The following is an 18585-nucleotide window of genomic DNA, read 5'->3' on the forward strand; positions in this document are numbered from 1 at the left end:
AAGGAGCTAAGCCGAAAGGTGAAGCTCTCAATTTACCGGTCGATCTACGTTCCTACCCTCACCTATGGTCACGAGCTGTGGGTCGTGACCAAAAGAACAAGATCCCGTATACAAGCGGTCGAAATGAGTTTCCTCCCTTCGAGATAGAGTGAGAACCTCTGTCAGAGTAGAGCCACTGCTCCTCCGCATTGAGAGGAGCCAGATGAGGTGGCCGGGCATCTGATTAGGATGCCTCCTGGGCGCCTCCCTGGTGAGGTGTTCCGGGCACGTCCCACCAGGAGGAGACCCCGGGGATGACCCAGGACATGCTGGAGAAAGTATGTCTCCCTGCTGGCCTGTTTTTGGGATGTGGGAGGAAACCCACATCCCAAAAACATGCATGGTAGGTTAATTGAAAACTCTAAATTGCCCGTAGGTGTGAATGTGAGTGTGAATGCTTGTTTGTTTCTATGCGCCCTGTGATTGGCTGGCGACCAGTTCAGGGTGTACCCGCCTCTCGCCCAAAGATAGCTGGGATAGGCTCCAGCACGACCGCCACCCTAGTGAGGAAAAAGGCTCAGAAAATGGATGGATGGATAACTTTTGTTCTTTTCAAGGCGATTCAGCAGCAGTTGGGCCTAGCTCCCTCTACTGAGCAGCCGCCACTGTTACTATTTGCTCCTCATCATGTTGTCATACCATTATTAGCCTTGGCTTCCTTTTCATGTTGCTGCCATGAGTCTGGATGCTTCCTTTCATCTTTGGTCTGTTCCATTTCTCCCATAATACACAACAATAGCTGAGCTACACATCAGCACTGTTATGATCCCTCACCAAAGAAACAAACATTGCTTCTGGTCACAGTTTATGTATGGCTTCCCGTTTGGACAATGATGTCGTTGTTTTCTTAAACGCAGCAAATCAAATGGACAAGTCTCGATTTGACTTGAGGTATGAAAACCTATGCATTCTTAATTCCATCCCACACATGCCAGTTTCTGGGAAAACACACATTAACAGTTACTGACTCATACTGTCAAGAGTAGAAACAGAGGTTCCGCCTCCAGGAACATTTGTGGGAGGAGTAAAGTTCTTCTGGGAAGACTTTCTTTCACATGCCTTGAATTCCCAAAACACTTGTTTCAGCCATGCATGCGGATCAGCCTTTCCTTGTCACGGTTGTGCCTGTGTTTTGGAAAGTCCTACTATGGGCTTGTGTCTGCATTGTGCTTGCCGCTCAGGGGCAAGGAGCTCTGCTTGTTTCCCACAGAGATGCTCTTGTAGAGGTAATTCTAATATTCAATGCGCAACATTTATTTTTTTTTTTTTTAAAACAATGTTTTTACTTTAACTGTTGGTGGAATACTTTGAAGAGAATGCATTATGAATGCCTGTATTAACATTTTCAAGAGCCAATATCAGGCCTTTAACTCGTCAGCTGCAGCGAGGATATCTTCCAAAACATAAGCAAAGAAGTTTTGTTTAGGGTGCACAGCTGTCAGGGTGCTGAAGAGGAGAAAAGTTAAGTCACAGTTGATTCAGAACCGAATTAAAAGCTAGTGCCAGTGCAAACAAAACTTTAAAGCTATTCAAAACAAAGATTTATGTATTTGTTTATTTATTTAATTGTTTGTTTGTTTGTTTGTTTGACCCCAAATAGCATTCATGTAAGATTTAGCACTCATGATGTTTATTGCCCTGTGTTCTTACTTTGAAAGTTCCATTCAAACATCTTAAAATAGCATTTAGAAAGTCATATGAAATGCCAGGAATAAAACAAGTCGGGTATCATAAAAAGAAAGCAAACTATATTCAAAAGAGCACAAAGCAATTCGGAGATATTCTATGTGCAAGATTGCTTCATACCAATTAGACATTTTGAATGTACAAATATGTTTATATTGTATAAATCCATCCATTTTCTATACCAGTTGACTGAGCGAGAGGCGGATTACACTCCAGAAAGGTTGCCAGTCAATAAAAGGCCACATACAGTATACTGTAGACCACCACTGTAGTCTTCAATTAACCTAACCTACATGCTTTTGGAATGTGCAAAGAAGCCGGAGTAATTGTATAAATATGTGTTTGTGATTCCAGATACAGATTTTCAGAAACTACAGCATTTAGACGAGGAGTCTAATTCATGTGGCTTTTATCAGATGGTCCAAAATGTTTCAATCAGAAAACATTTTCTTAATTTTGTCAAATAATTAATTGATTTGGTTAGTTTTTTTTTTAAATCTCATGTGACGCTTTTCAGTAATAATGCAATCTTTGTTTATAATAGGAATCCGATATGGACAAAAGTCAATTAAAATATTCCGTTTTATTTATTTACAATATAATCTGTAATACATCTGTTGGCTATATATACTAGGTCGCCAATAGGGATCTGCATAATAATTATTGATTGACTGTTACGACTCCCGATGATTGTGTGGAATCGATTGTTAATATATCGTTTTTCGAAGTAACTGATGGAAAACGGAGTGCGCTACTTTGGCTGCAACTAGCAGAGGCGCTGTTAACTAAGTCTTTGCTAGTTTGCAGAACAAAATGATTAAATTGAGCAACAGACTTCCAGAATTGTAAATTCCTCCATAATTGATAAAGAAATATTTGGGTTTAGGCCCATCCCTCAGTCTGTGGTTAATTAATCCCTTTTGGCGCTCCATCCATTCTTTTTTTATACCCATTGTCGTCATTTTGGGTTGAAGGTGAACTGGAACAGACAGCATACCAGCTTACTTCGGTAGAGAGACCTCAGGGCACATTTCGGCAAACAAACATTCATACTCACATTCACACTGTGGAGAATAGAAAGTCTTCAATTAACCTAAGAAAGAGTTTTTGTTTTTTTTTAAATGCTGGAAAAAGCCAGCGTACCTGGAGAAAACCCATACAAGGAAACAAGAAATTCAGAACTGTGAGGCAATCATGTTAACCACTAGGTCACCATGCAGCCCCTTTCACCAGTCAAGTATTGAAAATAGTTTTAACGGGTTATCATTTAGGCTAGTTTAGGTGGCTATGTATAGGAGCTGTGTTTAAGAAGGATTATGAGTTGAGATTGACTACACAACCTGGAAAATATCATTAATAAAACCCTTCCTTTCATTATTTTTTTAAAGTTATTTCCTGTCCACACATTTATAGTATAGCCTCCCTGAACACGCAACACATCAATGAATACTTGAAAATGTTGTTTAAAAAAAAAAAAAAAAAAAAACACTAAAGGAAACGTGATTATCTTTTCTTTTTATTTGTTTGTGTTTCAGAAAAAAAACACGAACTCTGAGACTGTAAGGAAAACAAGCCTCGAAGGCTTTCTGAATGATGTGTGAAATAACAAGCTAGTGTACAGTGGAACCTTGATAAAACTGCCTAATAGGGGTGGAGGTCTTCCATTATAGCCAATTGTTGGGTACATTGAAGCAGTTTTTTGTGGCCATATGCACCCATATTACTGTATAGTACAAAATTGTTTTGTACTTTTTTCGTGGCCTAAAACACCCAATATAGTACAAAGTTGGAAAAGTTTCTAAATGTATCTGAACTTAACCGCTGGTCTGCTTTATGTGGACATTGTTGACATACTCATCATAGGCGAGGCGCTTTCATGAGCTGCCAAGTGCTTACTATTTCTACCTCCGTTGCCATAGATGAACGGCTTGACAAAAAAAAAAAAACTGTTACTTTAGCAAAAATAGCATGTTCCAAACTTGAGAGACTTGTGTATCATATTCCTCTTTGCGTTAACATCACAGCCATCCATGTGAGCACTATGCTAGATATGCTACTATAATAGATAAACTCCTGCCACTGTGGCATCCATGTAGAAATGTTGCCACATTCAACATGGCCGTCACATAGGCACATCTCTTAGTTGCATCTAGTCATATTGGCTATCTATTATGACGTGTCTCCCATTCTCTGCCTGCTTTGCGCCACAGCGCCAGTAAAAAGACAGCGGCCAATTCTGGAACTAACATACTTCGTCAATGGCAGTTCAAGTGACAAATTGGAACTATTTTTGGACACCTTGTTCAGTCGGTCTGTTTTATCCGATATCTGTTATATCGGGGTCCGTTTTATCGAGGTTCCACTGTACAATGAACAATGGTCAGTTGGACCTTTGTTTCTGATTTTGTTGCTTAATAATACCATATGGGTCGGTCTTCCATCAATATTGTATGTTGTTTGATTGTTGTTTGGTGTGCCACAGTATTATGCGTTATGAGGTATTATGTATTATGTAATCATGATTATGTATATTATGTATTATTAGGTATTATGAGGCCAATGACAACTGTTCCAATAATCCTGTCAGATGGTCGAGGTGCACACTTTCATAGTTGACTGTGCGGTGACGTCTCGTTTCGCTCACACCGTTATGACCTCCAAGGCTCTGAACAAAGCCAACATCTCGCGTGAAATCGTCTTCGAAGTGGAGATTCCAAAGACGGCCTTCATAACCAACTTCACCATGTAAGTTTAAAATGAATTATGTTAGAATGTATGCTACAGAGAAACTCCTTTTTTACCACTCAGCGAAATGGATAGTCAAGTTTATGTTGGAGAGGTAAAGGAGAAAGAGAAAGCCAAGCAAGAGTATGAGAAGGCGATTTCTTCAGGAAAAACGGCTGGACTGGTCAAGTAAGTTGGACTACGTGTATGAGGAGGATACAGGATATAGCACATTATATTAAAGCGCTACGAACAAATCATTTCAGGGCATCTGGAAGACAGATGGAGCAGTTTTCAGTCTCTGTCAACATTGCAGCGGAAAGTAACATCATTTTTGTTTTGACCTACGAGGAGCTCCTTCTGAGGAAACAGGGCCAGTATGAGATTTTGACCCGAGTGAAACCCAAACAACCGGTCCAAGACTTTCAGGTCATATTATTTTTGAGTCTTCATAATGACGTACTGAGGAGCAACATGATACAACAATGTATTTCCTTTTAAATGTGACATCGTGTGTGTGTGTGTGTGTGTGTGTGTGTGTGTGTGTGTGTGTAGATCACAGTTAGCATATTTGAACCGCAGGGCCTCACTTCAGTGGATGCTACAGCAACATTCCTCACCAATCAGCTGCTCCCTCTGGTGGACAAAACTGTCACAAACACAAAGGTAAAGCTTTATGGTGGAATTTATGAGCTTGAGCCCAATCCATCGCAGGACGCTTTTTTTCCTGTTTCGAGACAAATGTTCCCATAAGATCATTAAACGTAATTCGTGTCGGAGGTACTCCTCATACACATTACATCAATTCATCTTGATGAGTACAAATTTGAAAGGAGGAGGTCAAGATGTAAAGCTATAAAATATCTGTTCAATTTTGGTTATTTATTGTGAAAAGTGTGGGATTTTGGGAATTATCAGAATGTGTTTAATACGGTAGTTCCCAAGATGTCCTGAATGAGCTGAACACCTTCAATTTGGATTGGGAAACACAATAATTACCTTCGACAACGAGCGCCAACATGTTATTGATGCTGGAGTCCTCATCATTTCTCAAATTGTCTTGACACCCCGTGTTGAGGCTCATGATCCTCCTTTTGGAAAAAGTGTTGTAAAAAAAAAAAAAAAATCTATAGAAACATTTTAAAAAGCACGCCAATTCCAAAGGGCGAAAGACGCAGAACACACTACCAAAGTAATTCCTTTGACCTATTCATGTGGATGTGTCTGTATTACAGGCCCACATCACTTTCTCACCAACAATGGAACAACAGAGGATATGTCCGTCATGTGAGGGCACTCGAGTTGAGGGAGATTTTATTGTCAAGTATGATGTCAAACGAGAAGAAAGCCTTGGGGAAGTCCAGGTCAGACATCCACTGATACTTTCAATCTGCAACATAGAGCTGTGCTTTTTTTTTTTTTTTTTTTTTTTTTTAACCTGGATCATACAGTTACACCTGCAATGCTCCTTTACAGCCTGGTATTTTGACTTTTTTAAAGTTTGCTTGTGCTATCTATATTTTTTTTTCCTCAGGTGGTAAACGGCTACTTTGTGCACTTCTTCTCTCCACCTGACTTACCCACAGTTCCAAAAAATGTCATATTTGTGGTTGACAGGAGTGGCTCAATGAGCGGCAAAAAGATAATACAGGTAACTGTGTAGGCAAGTCCTGTATGTATTTCTGTATATACAGTATGTCTTCTTTTGCAGACCCGAGACGCCTTGGCAGCCATTCTGAAGGACCTCCATGAGGACGACCATTTCGCTGTCATCCTGTTTGATTCCGAGATTGTCACCTGGAAGGACTCTGTCATGAAAGCAACAAAAGAGAACGTGACAGATGCCGTTGCCTACATTGGGAAACTGAAGGAGAGGGGAGGTTAGAGGAGTGGGATCAAGTTTGGCAACATTTGTTTCTTTTCATGAGCCTCTGGTTAAACCTAATCTGCTGTATATGGGTCATTCCAGAATTGGAGGGCAATTGAGGCACCAACATTTAAAAAAAAAACACCAATTATTAAATACAATTAATAAACCATAATATAATTTGATTTGTCCCTCTTAAGCATCAACCTTACAGTTTTTATGAGATATTTTGTTTGTCATATGTCATATATTCTTCTGTGTTTCACACAACCCTGTTCTACTCTGGCATCTGAAAAACATATTACAACAAATATTACTGAATCAGTCCTTTAGAATTAAACAAAGAAAGGTACATTTTATTTCAGAGGGAGGGTCAAGCGAAAAAAAGCAATTTTGGAGGCGGCTCAAGAGCTATTTGGTATTTTAAATAATATTTAGGAATCACCTTCACTACAGATATGCTGGAATGATACTGGTATCTAATGGTACCTCTGTGCAAACTGTATTACAGTTGATGTCATCTTTAATCTGCTCATTTTCGATTTGTCTTTCAGCTACTGACATCAACGGTGCCCTATTGAAAGCGGTGACAATGCTGATGAAGGAAAGAAAATGCAAACGGCTTCCAGAGAGGAGTGTGGATATGATTATCCTGTTGACTGATGGGATGCCAAACCACGGTGAGCCACATCTCAGTGCGAAAGAACGGCAGTATCGTACTGACAAGAATTCATGTATTTTCATTTTATCGGCTGCAAAACCAAATAACTACAGGATTCGGGTTGATGTGGCTGCATGCTCACACAGCTTCTTAACACACGCAGGGGTGTCCAACCTAAAATCAATCCAGGAGAATATACGCCAGGCTATTGATGGAAACATGTCTCTGTTCTGTCTTGGATTTGGGAATGATGTGGATTACTCCTTTCTGGATGTGATGAGCAAACAAAATAAAGGGCTGGCCCGCAGAATCTTTGAGGCCTCAGATGCAGCTCTTCAACTCCAAGTAGAGTAAAAAAACAAATAGTACAAATATTTCAAGCGAGGGAAAAAAAATCACGCAAAGGCTCAATTTTGGTCATGAGTTTAGTAAATACAGCATGTTGTATATGGCTTTGATTTGTGTTCCTAGGGTTTCTATGAAGAAGTGTCCAGTCCACTGCTCTTGGAGGTCAACCTGCGTTATCTTGGCAATACTGTTGACTTCCTGACCAAAAATCACCACAGCCATTTGTTCGACGGCTCTGAGATCGTGGTGGCTGGTCGCTTGGATGACAGCCAGGAGCTTGATAACTTCCTTGTGGAGGTGTTTGCCCAGGGGGTGAGTGAATGACACTGTTATAAACCCAATTTGTCCTGGTGGTGAATGGACTACATTTCAATTGTTCCACATAGTCTGACAAAATAACAAAACTAAAAACACATTTTTGACCAAGTCCGAAACAAAAGCCGATTGCCATCACTCACATAAACTATTGAACTGACAATAAAGGTATATTTCCACTGCTGGTCAAAATAGGGGATGGTAAATTAGCTATTAAACAATTAATTACATTGATTTCAAATCTCACTTCATGGACCAAATCTTTTTACCTTTTGTAAAAATTTTGTACATGTATGCTTATTTTTGTGAATTTGTATTTTACAACGCAATTTTGTTGGTACATCTCGTCCACTGTACTAGTATGACCCTTTGAGACAGTTTTGATACATGGATTTTGCGTATCCTCCTTCGCATAACAAGTGGACGAAAGCATAATAAGGGTGATCTTTCAATCTAGTGGCGGAAATGTTCAACTATAGGTAGGCAATCCCAATGATGTATGTGTGTTATAAACATACACAATGTAAAGGTTAGACTAGGTAGAGTAGATATTCTATTATTCCCAAATCCATAAAAAAATTGCGACCTCTGTTCTCCACATACAAAAATCACTGCAGTGTTGGCAAACAACTATACATCCAAATGATTTCACTTTGACAAAGTGAACGGCGATATGTCCGATAGTCAGTACTACTTGGATAAAATGTGTAAATGGTTGGAATTCATTTGCAAGTATTATATTTGTCATCATGATGCATCCCTGAACTGAACACTGTTCTTCACCTGCCAGTAAAAAAAAAAGGTCCGTTTTTCTCTCCCTCCAGCCAGAGGGGGATTTCCAAGTGCAGGGGAAGGCCAGAGTGGCAGACTGGGATGTGATCTATCCAGAAGACAAGTACATCTTTGGGGACTTCACAGAGCGTCTGTGGGCTTACCTTACCATTCAGCAGCTACTGGAGAAGAGGTTTGCTCATTTAGAACGCCTCCCTCAGCTTTATTGTTACCACTATTGAATGGACCTTTGCTTTCTATGTAATATTTAAGCAACCAACATTTCTCCCAGTCGCATCGCTAGTCAACAGGAAAAGGAAAACTTCACAGCTAAGGCCTTGGATATGTCGCTGCGCTACAACTTTGTCACCCCTCTCACCTCCATGGTGGTCACCAAGCCTGAAAGTGAAGACGGACCAGACAGCCCCCTCATCGCTGATAAGCTGACAGAAGGTCAAAGATATGCTTGAGTTTTAGGATTCAGCATTCTACTGTTACTGAATACAAACTAGATGGGAAGGCTAGCAAAATGCTGTAGGTTTTAAAGGGCAGTTTACACAAGACCATTTGAAACTGAAAGTCAGCATCTTCAGTGTGAATGGGCATTGTTTTGACGTGTTCTCTTTATCAGTCAGAGCACAAGGTACAAGTTAAAACTGTCAGTTCCCTCCCAAGGGCGATTGTCAGCCAACCTTTTGCAACCTCACCAGCACTTTCATATGCCATTTCTTTTTTGTCAGAGATAAGTAAGCCCTACTCTGATGATCAATGACACTTGGCATGTAGACAAGTGAGAGCTTTGCAGTTATCCACATTTTATTCCAAGCAACTCAAATCTGAACTGGGTATTTAGACATATGTTTGTGTTTTGTATGTTATACAGATCAACGACAAAGAGCAGAGAGACAAAGAGGTATGATACTTCTATCTTTATTAATCATTGCATTTTGGGCTTGACTACTTTCCATACAACGTATGTATAATGTGCATTATTTTTCTCAGGTTCCTCTGCCCATGCTGCAAGTTCACGGCATCAATCCAATGGTAATTACACTATTATCAGAGAGAGAGAGAGAGAGAGAGAGAGAGAGAAAGAGAGAGATTGATATATAGATATAGATAATATAATTCCAGACAGACTTTAACCGATTTTAAAAAAAGAAAATGCGCCTGAATTATAGCTGCATAGAAAAATGAGTAGTAGCTAGTGTACTGATTGTCTTCAACTGGGAATAAAAAAGACAAAGTTAGTTAAACACTCATTTGAGCAAGAATTGGCTATGATATTAGACTACAAAAAAATGGGTTTTGTGTTCAATAAAAAAAGATGCTTACAAAAAATGAAGGAATTCATTGTGTATTTTTACATGACCCTTTATACTTTTACAGTGGATGGAGATCCACATTTCATGATAGAACTCCCAGACAGGGAAGGCACCTTGTGTTTCAACATCAATGACAAGCCAGGGACTATTTTCAACCTGGTCAGAGACCCCAAATCAGGTAACATCTTAGCATACATCAAATATCTTTTTTCCTGAGAAATAAAGAGGAAGACTCAAATCACTTTTACCTTCAGGTTTTGTTGTGAATGGCGAGATTTTTGGCAAGAAGAAATTTGTCCCAGATCAAAAGATGAACACCTACTTTGGTCGTCTTGGTATCAGCCACAAGGCACTGGGGGTAAGGCTGGAGGTGAACACTCAGGATATCTCGGTGTTTCGTGAAGGAAAACAGGTCAAGAAGATACTGTGGACAGATTTTGCCTCTCTTAAAGACACCAAGTGAGTCAAACTGTTGGGTAACGGAGTTTGAGTCATCTGAAATTTACAAAGAAACTAATTCTGTGTTATACAGCATAACCAGAGTGCAGTATTTGTGTGTGTCCAACTGCTTAATAGTTAGCGAGCTATTTTCTGGTTGAATGGAGAATGATGAAATAACTGGCCGGTTTTATTATGATGAAGGGGGATGGACAATTTCATTGGTGCCATGTATGATAAAACTTTACTCATTATATTTTGGTTCCTCATCCAGTATGGATCTTCAGATGACAAAGAACTGTAGCCTCACAGTCACACTGAGGCACTCAGTCAAATTTATGATCATCAGGCATACAAAGGTGTGGAAGCGACGCCATGATCAGCAGAACTATCTGGGTTTTTACACTCTGGACAGCCACCATTTGTCCCACTCAGTTCATGGACTGCTAGGTAGGAGCCATCGCAAAAGAGTAGACCTTTTTTTCCTCATTCCGCATAACATTTTTGTAACTACAACTAAGTTGAAATAAAGCATAGCTATAACATATGTTGTTTGAACCTCAGGCCAGTTCTACCATGGTGTTAATTTTGAAGTGACAGACCGAGATTTGGGAAATATTCAGCAGAAAACAGATGTCACCATGTACGTGAAGGGACAGACACTCAATGTGACCAGGTAAGATGAGCCTGTCAAGCTAAACATTCTCACACTGCATGCAAGGTTAAAGAGGATTCCTGGCCGCATTACGTGACTTTGGGTTTCTCTCCCTTGCAGACATTGGCAGAAGGACTTCAGCAAAGATGTGGTGAACGGGGAAAATATTCCCTGCTGGTTTGTTGACAATGATGGAGCCGGTCTCATTGATGGGCGAGCCTCTGATTACATTGTGCCCAACCTCTTTTAAATCTTTTTTTAAATTCAACATTAATTAACATAAACAATATATTTTTTTTTTGCTTTAGGTGAGACACTGCATTATTTAAGCACTTAAAGACATTAAAACATTAAGGACATAAGGAAATCTTCACTTGCTGGAGCTAAAACAACAACAACAACAGCTATACACTCTGTTTTCATTCTAAAATGCTATTTTAGTTTTGTGTTGAAAGTAATTTGTGGATAAAATGACCAAAGAAATGTAATAGTCCATCATAAATGTTGAGAGGTGTGAATGTGAAGAATGTTAAAGGACTTCTGTAGTGCTTTGAATATTGGCACTTATTCCATAGTTCTGTACTTAAAAATGATATCTGCAGGGAAAAAATAGACTCAGTAGTAATTTTAGGCTTTGTTTTCTGATGACATCGTTGATTTTTAGCCAGATTTTGGCCCGCCCCTATTTAGGTCCAAACCTGCGTGAGCCTGCTGACGTCAGCAACAGAGGACGAGGACATTTTCTTACTAACTATTAAATGTTCTGTGGCATAATTGTTACCTATATTGAAAGTCTGTATGTTTTTTAAGACAATAACGAATGAAAATAGTGAGGTTCGATATATTTGAGTAGGCTTGTTTTGTCAAAAACGATCGCTGCAATGCTTCATTGTACAACCCCAATTCCAATGAAGTTGGGAGGTTGTGTTAAACATAAATAAAAACAGAATACAATGGTTTACAAATCATGTTCAACCTATATTTAAATGTATACATTACAAAGACAAGATATGTAATGTTCAAACTGATTAACTTTATTGCTTTTAGCAAATAATCATTAACTGAGAATTTTATGGCTGCAACACATTCCAAAAAAGCTGGGACAGGGTCATGTTTACTACTGTGTTACATCACCTTTTCTTTTAAAAACATCCAATAAACGTTTGGGAACTGAGGACACTAATTGTTGAAGCTTTGTAGGTGGAATTCTTTCCCATGCTTGCAATTTCAGTTGCTCAACAGTCCAGGGTCTCTGTTGTCGTAGTTTACGCTTCATAATGCGCCACACATTTTCAATGGGAGACAGGTCTGGACTGCAGGCAGGCCAGTCAAGTACCCGCACTCTGTTACTACGAAGCCACGCTGTTGTAACACGTGCAGAATGAGGTTTGGCATTGTCTTGCTGAAATAAGCAGGAGCGTCCATGAAAAAGGCGTTGCTTGGATGGCAGCATATGTTTCTCCAAAACCTGTATGTACCTTTCAGCATTAATGGTGCCTTCACAGATGTGTAAGTTACCCATGCCTTTGGCACTAACACAGCCCCATACCATCACAGATGCTGGCTTTTGAACTTTGCTTCCAGAACATGGTTATTTTCCGCTTTGGCCCGGAGGACACGACGTCCACAATTTCCAAAAACAATTTGAAATGTGGACTCGTCGGACCACAGAACACTTTTCCACTTTTCATCAGTCCATCTTCGATGAGCTCGGGCCCAGAGAAGCCGGCGGCGTTTCTGGGTGTTGTTGATAAATGGCTTTTGCTTTGCATAGCAGAGTTCCAAGTTGCACTTACGGCTGTAGCGCCGAACTGTATTTACTGACATTGGTTTTCTGAAGTGTTCCTGAGCCCATGTGGTGATATCCTTTTCACATTGATGTCGGCTTTTGATGCAGTGCCGCCTGAGGGATCGAAGGTCACGGGCATTCAATGTTGGTTTGCAGTGATTTCTCCAGATTCTCTGAACCTTTTGATGATGATATGGACTGTAGATGATGAAATCCCTAAATTCCTTACAATTGTACGTTGAGGAACATTGTCCTTAAGCTGCTCGACTATTTTCTTACGCAAAGATGGGGCGAGGTTCACCTCTTTGTGAACCTCGCCCCATCTTTGCTTGTGAATGACTGAGCAATTCAAGGAAGCTCCTTTCATACCCAATCTTTGCACCCACCTGTTCCCAATTAGCCTGTTCACCTGTGGGATGTTCCAAACAGGTGTTTGATGAGCATTCCTCAACATTTTCAGTCTTTTTTGCCACCTGTCCCAGCTTTTTTGGAACGTGTTGCAGCCATAAAATTATAAATTCATGATTATTTGCTAAAAACAATAAAGTTTATCACTTCGAACATTAAATATTTTGTCTTTGTAGTGTATCCTTCTGGAATATATTCCAATATAATTAACAATTTAGTTCTTGCTTCGTTCAGTAAGAAAGCTATATGACTACAATAATGCTGCTGACGTCTTTAAACAACGCTGATACCAGCAAGTACAAGAAACGTTCCAGCACCCCAAGACTGTCACTGCTGAAAAAGGTTGTCAGGTGAATGGTACATTTCTGCTGGTAGAGGTGAGGTCATAATCAACAGCAGCTACGGTAAGAAGGGGAAGTAACACAGGAGAACAACAATTAACAAAACAAATTTAAACATGCAACAGTAGCAGTGTAAAACCCGCTAAGTGAGAAAGTTCAAGCTACTTTGAAGGTAAGAAGTTAATGTAATATAGTCCAATTTACCAGTGCAACATTTTATCTGGGGGCAACTGGGGCCAGTATGTCTGCTGTGAAGAGTTTAATTAGCTCCCTTGTGTGCTGGAAAGCATTTGACTGCATGACTCACGCAGAACAGAAGGTACGCTCAGTTAGCGCCGTAGGATTTTCTTTGGATTGTTTTGTATTTGTGGCCTTAAAGGGACACTGTGTAGGAACTATTCCCATCTCGCGTTGACTTGTGTTTAAATTGAACAGTGAACTCTTAGCACCTCAGTTTTCCAAAACACGTATTGCAACAACGGGCGCCGTTGTATATATTAAAAAAATAATAAAAAATAGGAAAATTTGTCGAACACCTGCTAATACAGGACAGTTGGCTGTTACTGTGTTCTGCTGCCTATGGCAAACAACACTGTCTAACAAAACCTAATGAAATACGGCTGGGAAACCACTTTGCATTGTGGGTTGAGGCGTCCGCAATATGTCTTACTAAGCAGGATGTATAATGGCTGTGTGTATTTTCTGGACTGAAAATATGTTAAAAAGCATGAAACAGATGGGATATTCCACAGAAAACCTAGAAGCCCGAGACCGATACCTGGCAAAAAATACACGCGGTATAAATGGTTTGGATCCGTGGAACATTCCGAATACAGATTGGAGCTACTGCTTCTGTTGTGTGCAGCGGATTTGTGTACCTCGCGTGTGGTGTGCCTTCACTTTGGAGCAGTTTAAAAATGACAAAATCCTTCTCATCATCTCATGTACAGTTTACTCACTTGTGGATGCAGGACCTATAACGTGATTAAGCCGACCGGCGAACAATGCCAACACGTCATTCGGACGAGGGTACATGGAGTCTATTGTCTTCATTCTCTAGCTTTTCTCTTGGCTGCGCTGCTTGTATGCGTATGTACTGTAGATGATGATTTATTTTTCATCCAATTAAATTTCAGCTTCAATGAGCTGAGTGAGTGTAATCTGCTCTGGGTCTTCAGACTCATTATTGCTGGCTGTTTCTTTCATCAATCAGATTTCAAATTTGCCTCACAGGGCCAGCAAGTTGGCCCACCATAACATTAAAAAAAAAAATTCTGTCATCTGATTAGTTGGTCAGAGCAAGCCAAGCCAAGCTAGACTAGCAAAACACATCTGTAATGATGTTGATACTTTTATTAATTAGCATCTCTGGTAAGAATGACACCTTTTATAAAGAAACATTTCATGTTTCTGACTATTTATAGATGACTTTTGACGCTGAAATACTCCAGGTAATTTACATGGCACAGTTGCATGCAATTATACTGCATTTTTGGATAGTATTGATGGTTTTTACAATCTCGACATGGTAGTAGTGGTATTAAGAGGTGGATTTCGTTGGGTAAGTCTCCACTAAATGCCCAGGTAGTAAATAGTATTAGGGTATGACAAGTCGGCACGTTCCGGCTTTAATCAAAATCTTACTTTGATGCCATAGGAATGGAACTCTGGAACTCAAAATGAGGAACAACCGCCCCCGTCCCCCCACCCCACCCCGGCCCATACAGTGGAACCTCCAAAGTTAAACACAATTCGCGATCCTGATTGACTTTTTTTCATCGGAAATAATACAATTTGAATTAATATGTTGATGATGGAATTGTCACATCAGAAAGTAAATATTAAAACTAAATTAAAGCTACTCACCCTTGAAATATGCCTGACAGGCATAATGAAGAGGGAATTCTGTGTCTGGCTTCCTACCCCAATTTAAATTTAAATACATATACAATACAATACAATTGATACATGTTAGTTTAAAGGGAGAAAATGCAGTTTAGAAAAAAAAAACACTTTTTGTCATACATGTTTAAACTGTCTGTATGAACTGACAGTAGAATATTATAAAAAGGGTCTTTTGAAAGACCCATCGGATGCCTCTAATTAAATTTTTCATTATTGTTTTACAACTGGGCAGAGCGGGACAAGAATAGCCAATCAGAGAGTATTGTGACAGGAGGCGTGACCGAATAGTCTATCAATCATTTGCACAGGCCCCCCGCCCAGTGGAGGCTTGTGGGGATGTACCGCAGCCTCTCACAGAGTAGAATATTATAGTTTCTTGTCACATTATTCAACTCCATTTGGCAACAAAAGGTAAAAAGAAGTAATTGGACAGCTCTCTTCCGCCAATCAAGGGTAAAGCTATATAAAGGTGGGATATGTCCTTTATGCGGATGGCTGCATAGCTGAGCTTGGAAAACCACCATGTACGTTGCGTCACCGTTCTCACCAAGTCGTCAGGTATGTTGATCACCTCTCTTATAGTTTTAATTGGTTGTAAATTCCCAAAACATTTTATGTAACGTTGCGGACTCGCTGCCAACCTTGAGGTTCACTCTGATGCGTTTTCTACGTGTTCTGCGATTGGCTGGCGACCAGTCCAGGGTACACCTGACCTCTCACCCAAAATCAACTAGGCTAGGCTCCAGTTTACCTGTGACTCTAATGAGAACAAACACTGCAGAAAATGGATGGATGGACTTAAAAATTGTATGACTACTGATCTGTGCTTAATTTTGGCTATAATACCGTTTATCACACTGTGGTCATTAACTGAGTGTTTCTATCATCTTTTGTATTATTTGCAATTGAGCAAGCATCGTTCTCTTCCACCGCATGCATGTCCAATGAGTGCTGTATTAACCTTGCAGCTCTTATTACGTTGCTGTGGTGTGACTAGATCCAGAGCACGTGTGCTGACCCTAGTCATGTTGTAAGTTCAGGAGTTGAGAGGGATTTTCTTAAGGGATCTTTGCAGAAGTGTGTGTGTGTGTGCGTGTGTCTTTGAATGTGTGCTTTTGTGATTAACGCCAGATGTGCAGGGCTCATGGTGTCGGCAATACTTTGAGAGGGCCCCACTGTATTTGCTAAAAATGCTCAAGCGACTTCTTCACACATGGCTGACATTAACATCTTCGCTGTTCATCCCCCTGATCCCCCGTAAGGTTAGAAACATTAGGTCAGCCGGAGCAGAAGGAAGCTTTAAAAAGGATGTTGTCCAGCCAAAGCAGGGCGTTCATTTTGACGTCTCCTCTCTTGCCAGCAGAGGGCGGCAGAGAGCCGTGGAAGGTCTGTCCCCCGAGTCTGAAGTCGCAACTGCAGGTACTGGATATATCTTTGGCATACTAAAGTCACAAGTTTACACAATAATTATGTCGTTTCGCTGTGCTCCAAACATTAGATCAATTATGGTGTAAATTACATAAATACATCCTGAAGCCCACGATGAAGATCCACATAATTTGAGAACAAATTTCTCTTCTTTTAGATAAAGTACAATAATTTTCCCTCACCACTCATATATTCATCCAAATGTAATTATGTTTTATTTTATACAATGTTACTATTAAATTAAATTCATATTTACCACCATGAAAAACTTTCATTATTAGAAAATTCAATATTATTCAAGTGATCTGTTTTCCAAAACACACACTGTAACATGAATTTGGCTGAGGCAACAGCCAAATGTGTTCAATTTACAAACATCTTTAAAAACTTTATAATCATGCTTCTTATTGAAAATGTAACATCAATATTTCCAACTCTAATTTACATGACTTGAGAAAATAGCTACATAATGTTTATCGTTCTAGTTACAATGAATAGTTAGTTGCTGGCCAAAGCAATGTTTCCTTTCGTCTGGATGACGGGAATTGAAAAACTATTTGTTGCTCATAGGACATTTGTCGAATGTGACCGGCCAATTTCTTGTCCCTTTTGAACCCTAACCTCTTGAACCTTTTCCTCAGTCCTCACCTCTCTTGTGCCTCCTCCCCTGCACGCCTATCTACCTTTTGTGCCTGTGTGAATATTTCACATTGCTGATGCTGCTGGTGCGTGATACAGAGCACTGAGTGCCCATTGTTTGCGCGCAATGTGGGCGCTGCGGTATGCGGCCGTTCGGCTTGGGCTGTGTTGTGACGGCTGCGCAACCTCTGACGCCAGCCTGCCGACAGCCTGTCTGTGCATTTACATTCAACTTGTACCCACACACCTAGAAACCTGTTCTGTATTGCCACCAGACATGGTGCACATACTGTATGTACCTTGCTTTACCTGCGGCCTGCCACCTGAGATGCAACAGGAGCCTAGTATACAGTAGTTCTCCTGATTGCGTGTGGCCTGTTCAAATTTGAAAAGCAAACAGTTTTTTCCTTTTGGCTTAGCACCCCTGGCAATGCCAGTCGTGATAATGCCTTTTATTATTATTTTCTTCAATTATCGTTTTACCGAAGCGAAAAACACAACAGTATGCTTCGAAAATAATCTCAATATTACCAAGTTTGAGTAAAATACTGGCAAATTTGCAATAACCAATGCATTGTCACATGCATTTGTGCTCAAAAGTTTAATGACCTTGGCAATTCTTTGGAAATATATGAGTGAAGACTGAACGCGGACCATCTCATTATTTTCTTCGTTGTTATGATTGTGCTATTCTCAAGTGCCTTATACTCTAATTTTAATCCCATTCAAAATAAAATAGAATGGTACGCATCTTCCAAATTCTACCAGGGTATGTCAATTTGTGAGCACAACTGTAGCTGTAATCATTATATTGCATTATATTGTCACCTTTGCCTGCATGGTTCAGAATTCAGTTTTGACATATATATATTGTTGTGCATTTTTGCTCTCAAAATTGCAAGATAGTTTGCTGTACTAAATTGAAGTATTTTCTTCCATGTCTTTATTGAGTATTGTGGGCTTTAAGCGACATTTTGTGCTACATTATAAAAGTATAATTGAGGTAGTGCATAGTCAGTAATATATACAGTATAGTGTTTCAATCAATTCACACTGTCATGGTCAGCAGCCATCTGTGAATAATAAGAGTCGCTGTCCAATCAAATGCATGTAACTTCAGATTTTGTCAGTGTTTTAAACAAACATGAAAAAAAGTTCTTAATTTTACAGGGAAAAAGAAAAACCACACTTAGTATCAGAGAGATAGGATTTTTAATGTTGAGCAGCTATTAGTAGCGTCATATTT

The 18585-nt window shown here is 39.8% G+C and overlaps 1 protein-coding gene across 2 annotated transcripts; it reads left to right on the forward strand.

Moving 5' to 3' along the window:
• The first annotated feature begins 1112 nt into the window (after positions 1 to 1112).
• Positions 1113 to 14531, forward strand: LOC133483725 (inter-alpha-trypsin inhibitor heavy chain H3-like). Of its 2 annotated transcripts, none has more exons than XM_061785322.1 (20): positions 1113 to 1265; positions 4313 to 4470; positions 4534 to 4638; positions 4716 to 4878; positions 5005 to 5115; positions 5685 to 5813; positions 5984 to 6100; positions 6161 to 6329; positions 6871 to 6996; positions 7141 to 7322; positions 7449 to 7637; positions 8465 to 8604; positions 8704 to 8864; positions 9295 to 9324; positions 9414 to 9455; positions 9801 to 9914; positions 9991 to 10195; positions 10449 to 10624; positions 10739 to 10850; positions 10950 to 14531. In XM_061785322.1, the coding sequence occupies exons 1-20, from the start codon at positions 1128 to 1130 to the stop codon at positions 11077 to 11079; spliced, it is 2697 nt and encodes an 898-aa protein (XP_061641306.1). In that variant the 5' UTR covers positions 1113 to 1127; the 3' UTR covers positions 11080 to 14531. The 2 variants fall into 2 exon arrangements, with proteins under 2 accessions (XP_061641306.1, XP_061641307.1); XM_061785323.1 differs by having other exon boundaries at positions 10524 to 10624.
• Positions 14532 to 18585: the final 4054 nt, after the last annotated feature.

The sequence above is a fragment of the Phyllopteryx taeniolatus genome, chromosome 9, assembly GCF_024500385.1.
Source record: "Phyllopteryx taeniolatus isolate TA_2022b chromosome 9, UOR_Ptae_1.2, whole genome shotgun sequence".
Lineage (NCBI taxonomy): Eukaryota > Metazoa > Chordata > Actinopteri > Syngnathiformes > Syngnathidae > Phyllopteryx > Phyllopteryx taeniolatus.

Excerpts from the sequence above, each read along its gene's own strand:
- LOC133483725 (XM_061785322.1), top strand. The coding sequence starts at position 1,128 with ATGCATGCGGATCAGCCTTTCCTTGTCACGGTTGTGCCTGTGTTTTGG. Across the intron at positions 4,879-5,004 it reads AACCGGTCCAAGACTTTCAG|ATCACAGTTAGCATATTTGA; the intron begins GTCATATTATTT and ends GTGTGTGTGTAG. Across the intron at positions 6,101-6,160 it reads GCGGCAAAAAGATAATACAG|ACCCGAGACGCCTTGGCAGC; the intron begins GTAACTGTGTAG and ends CTTCTTTTGCAG.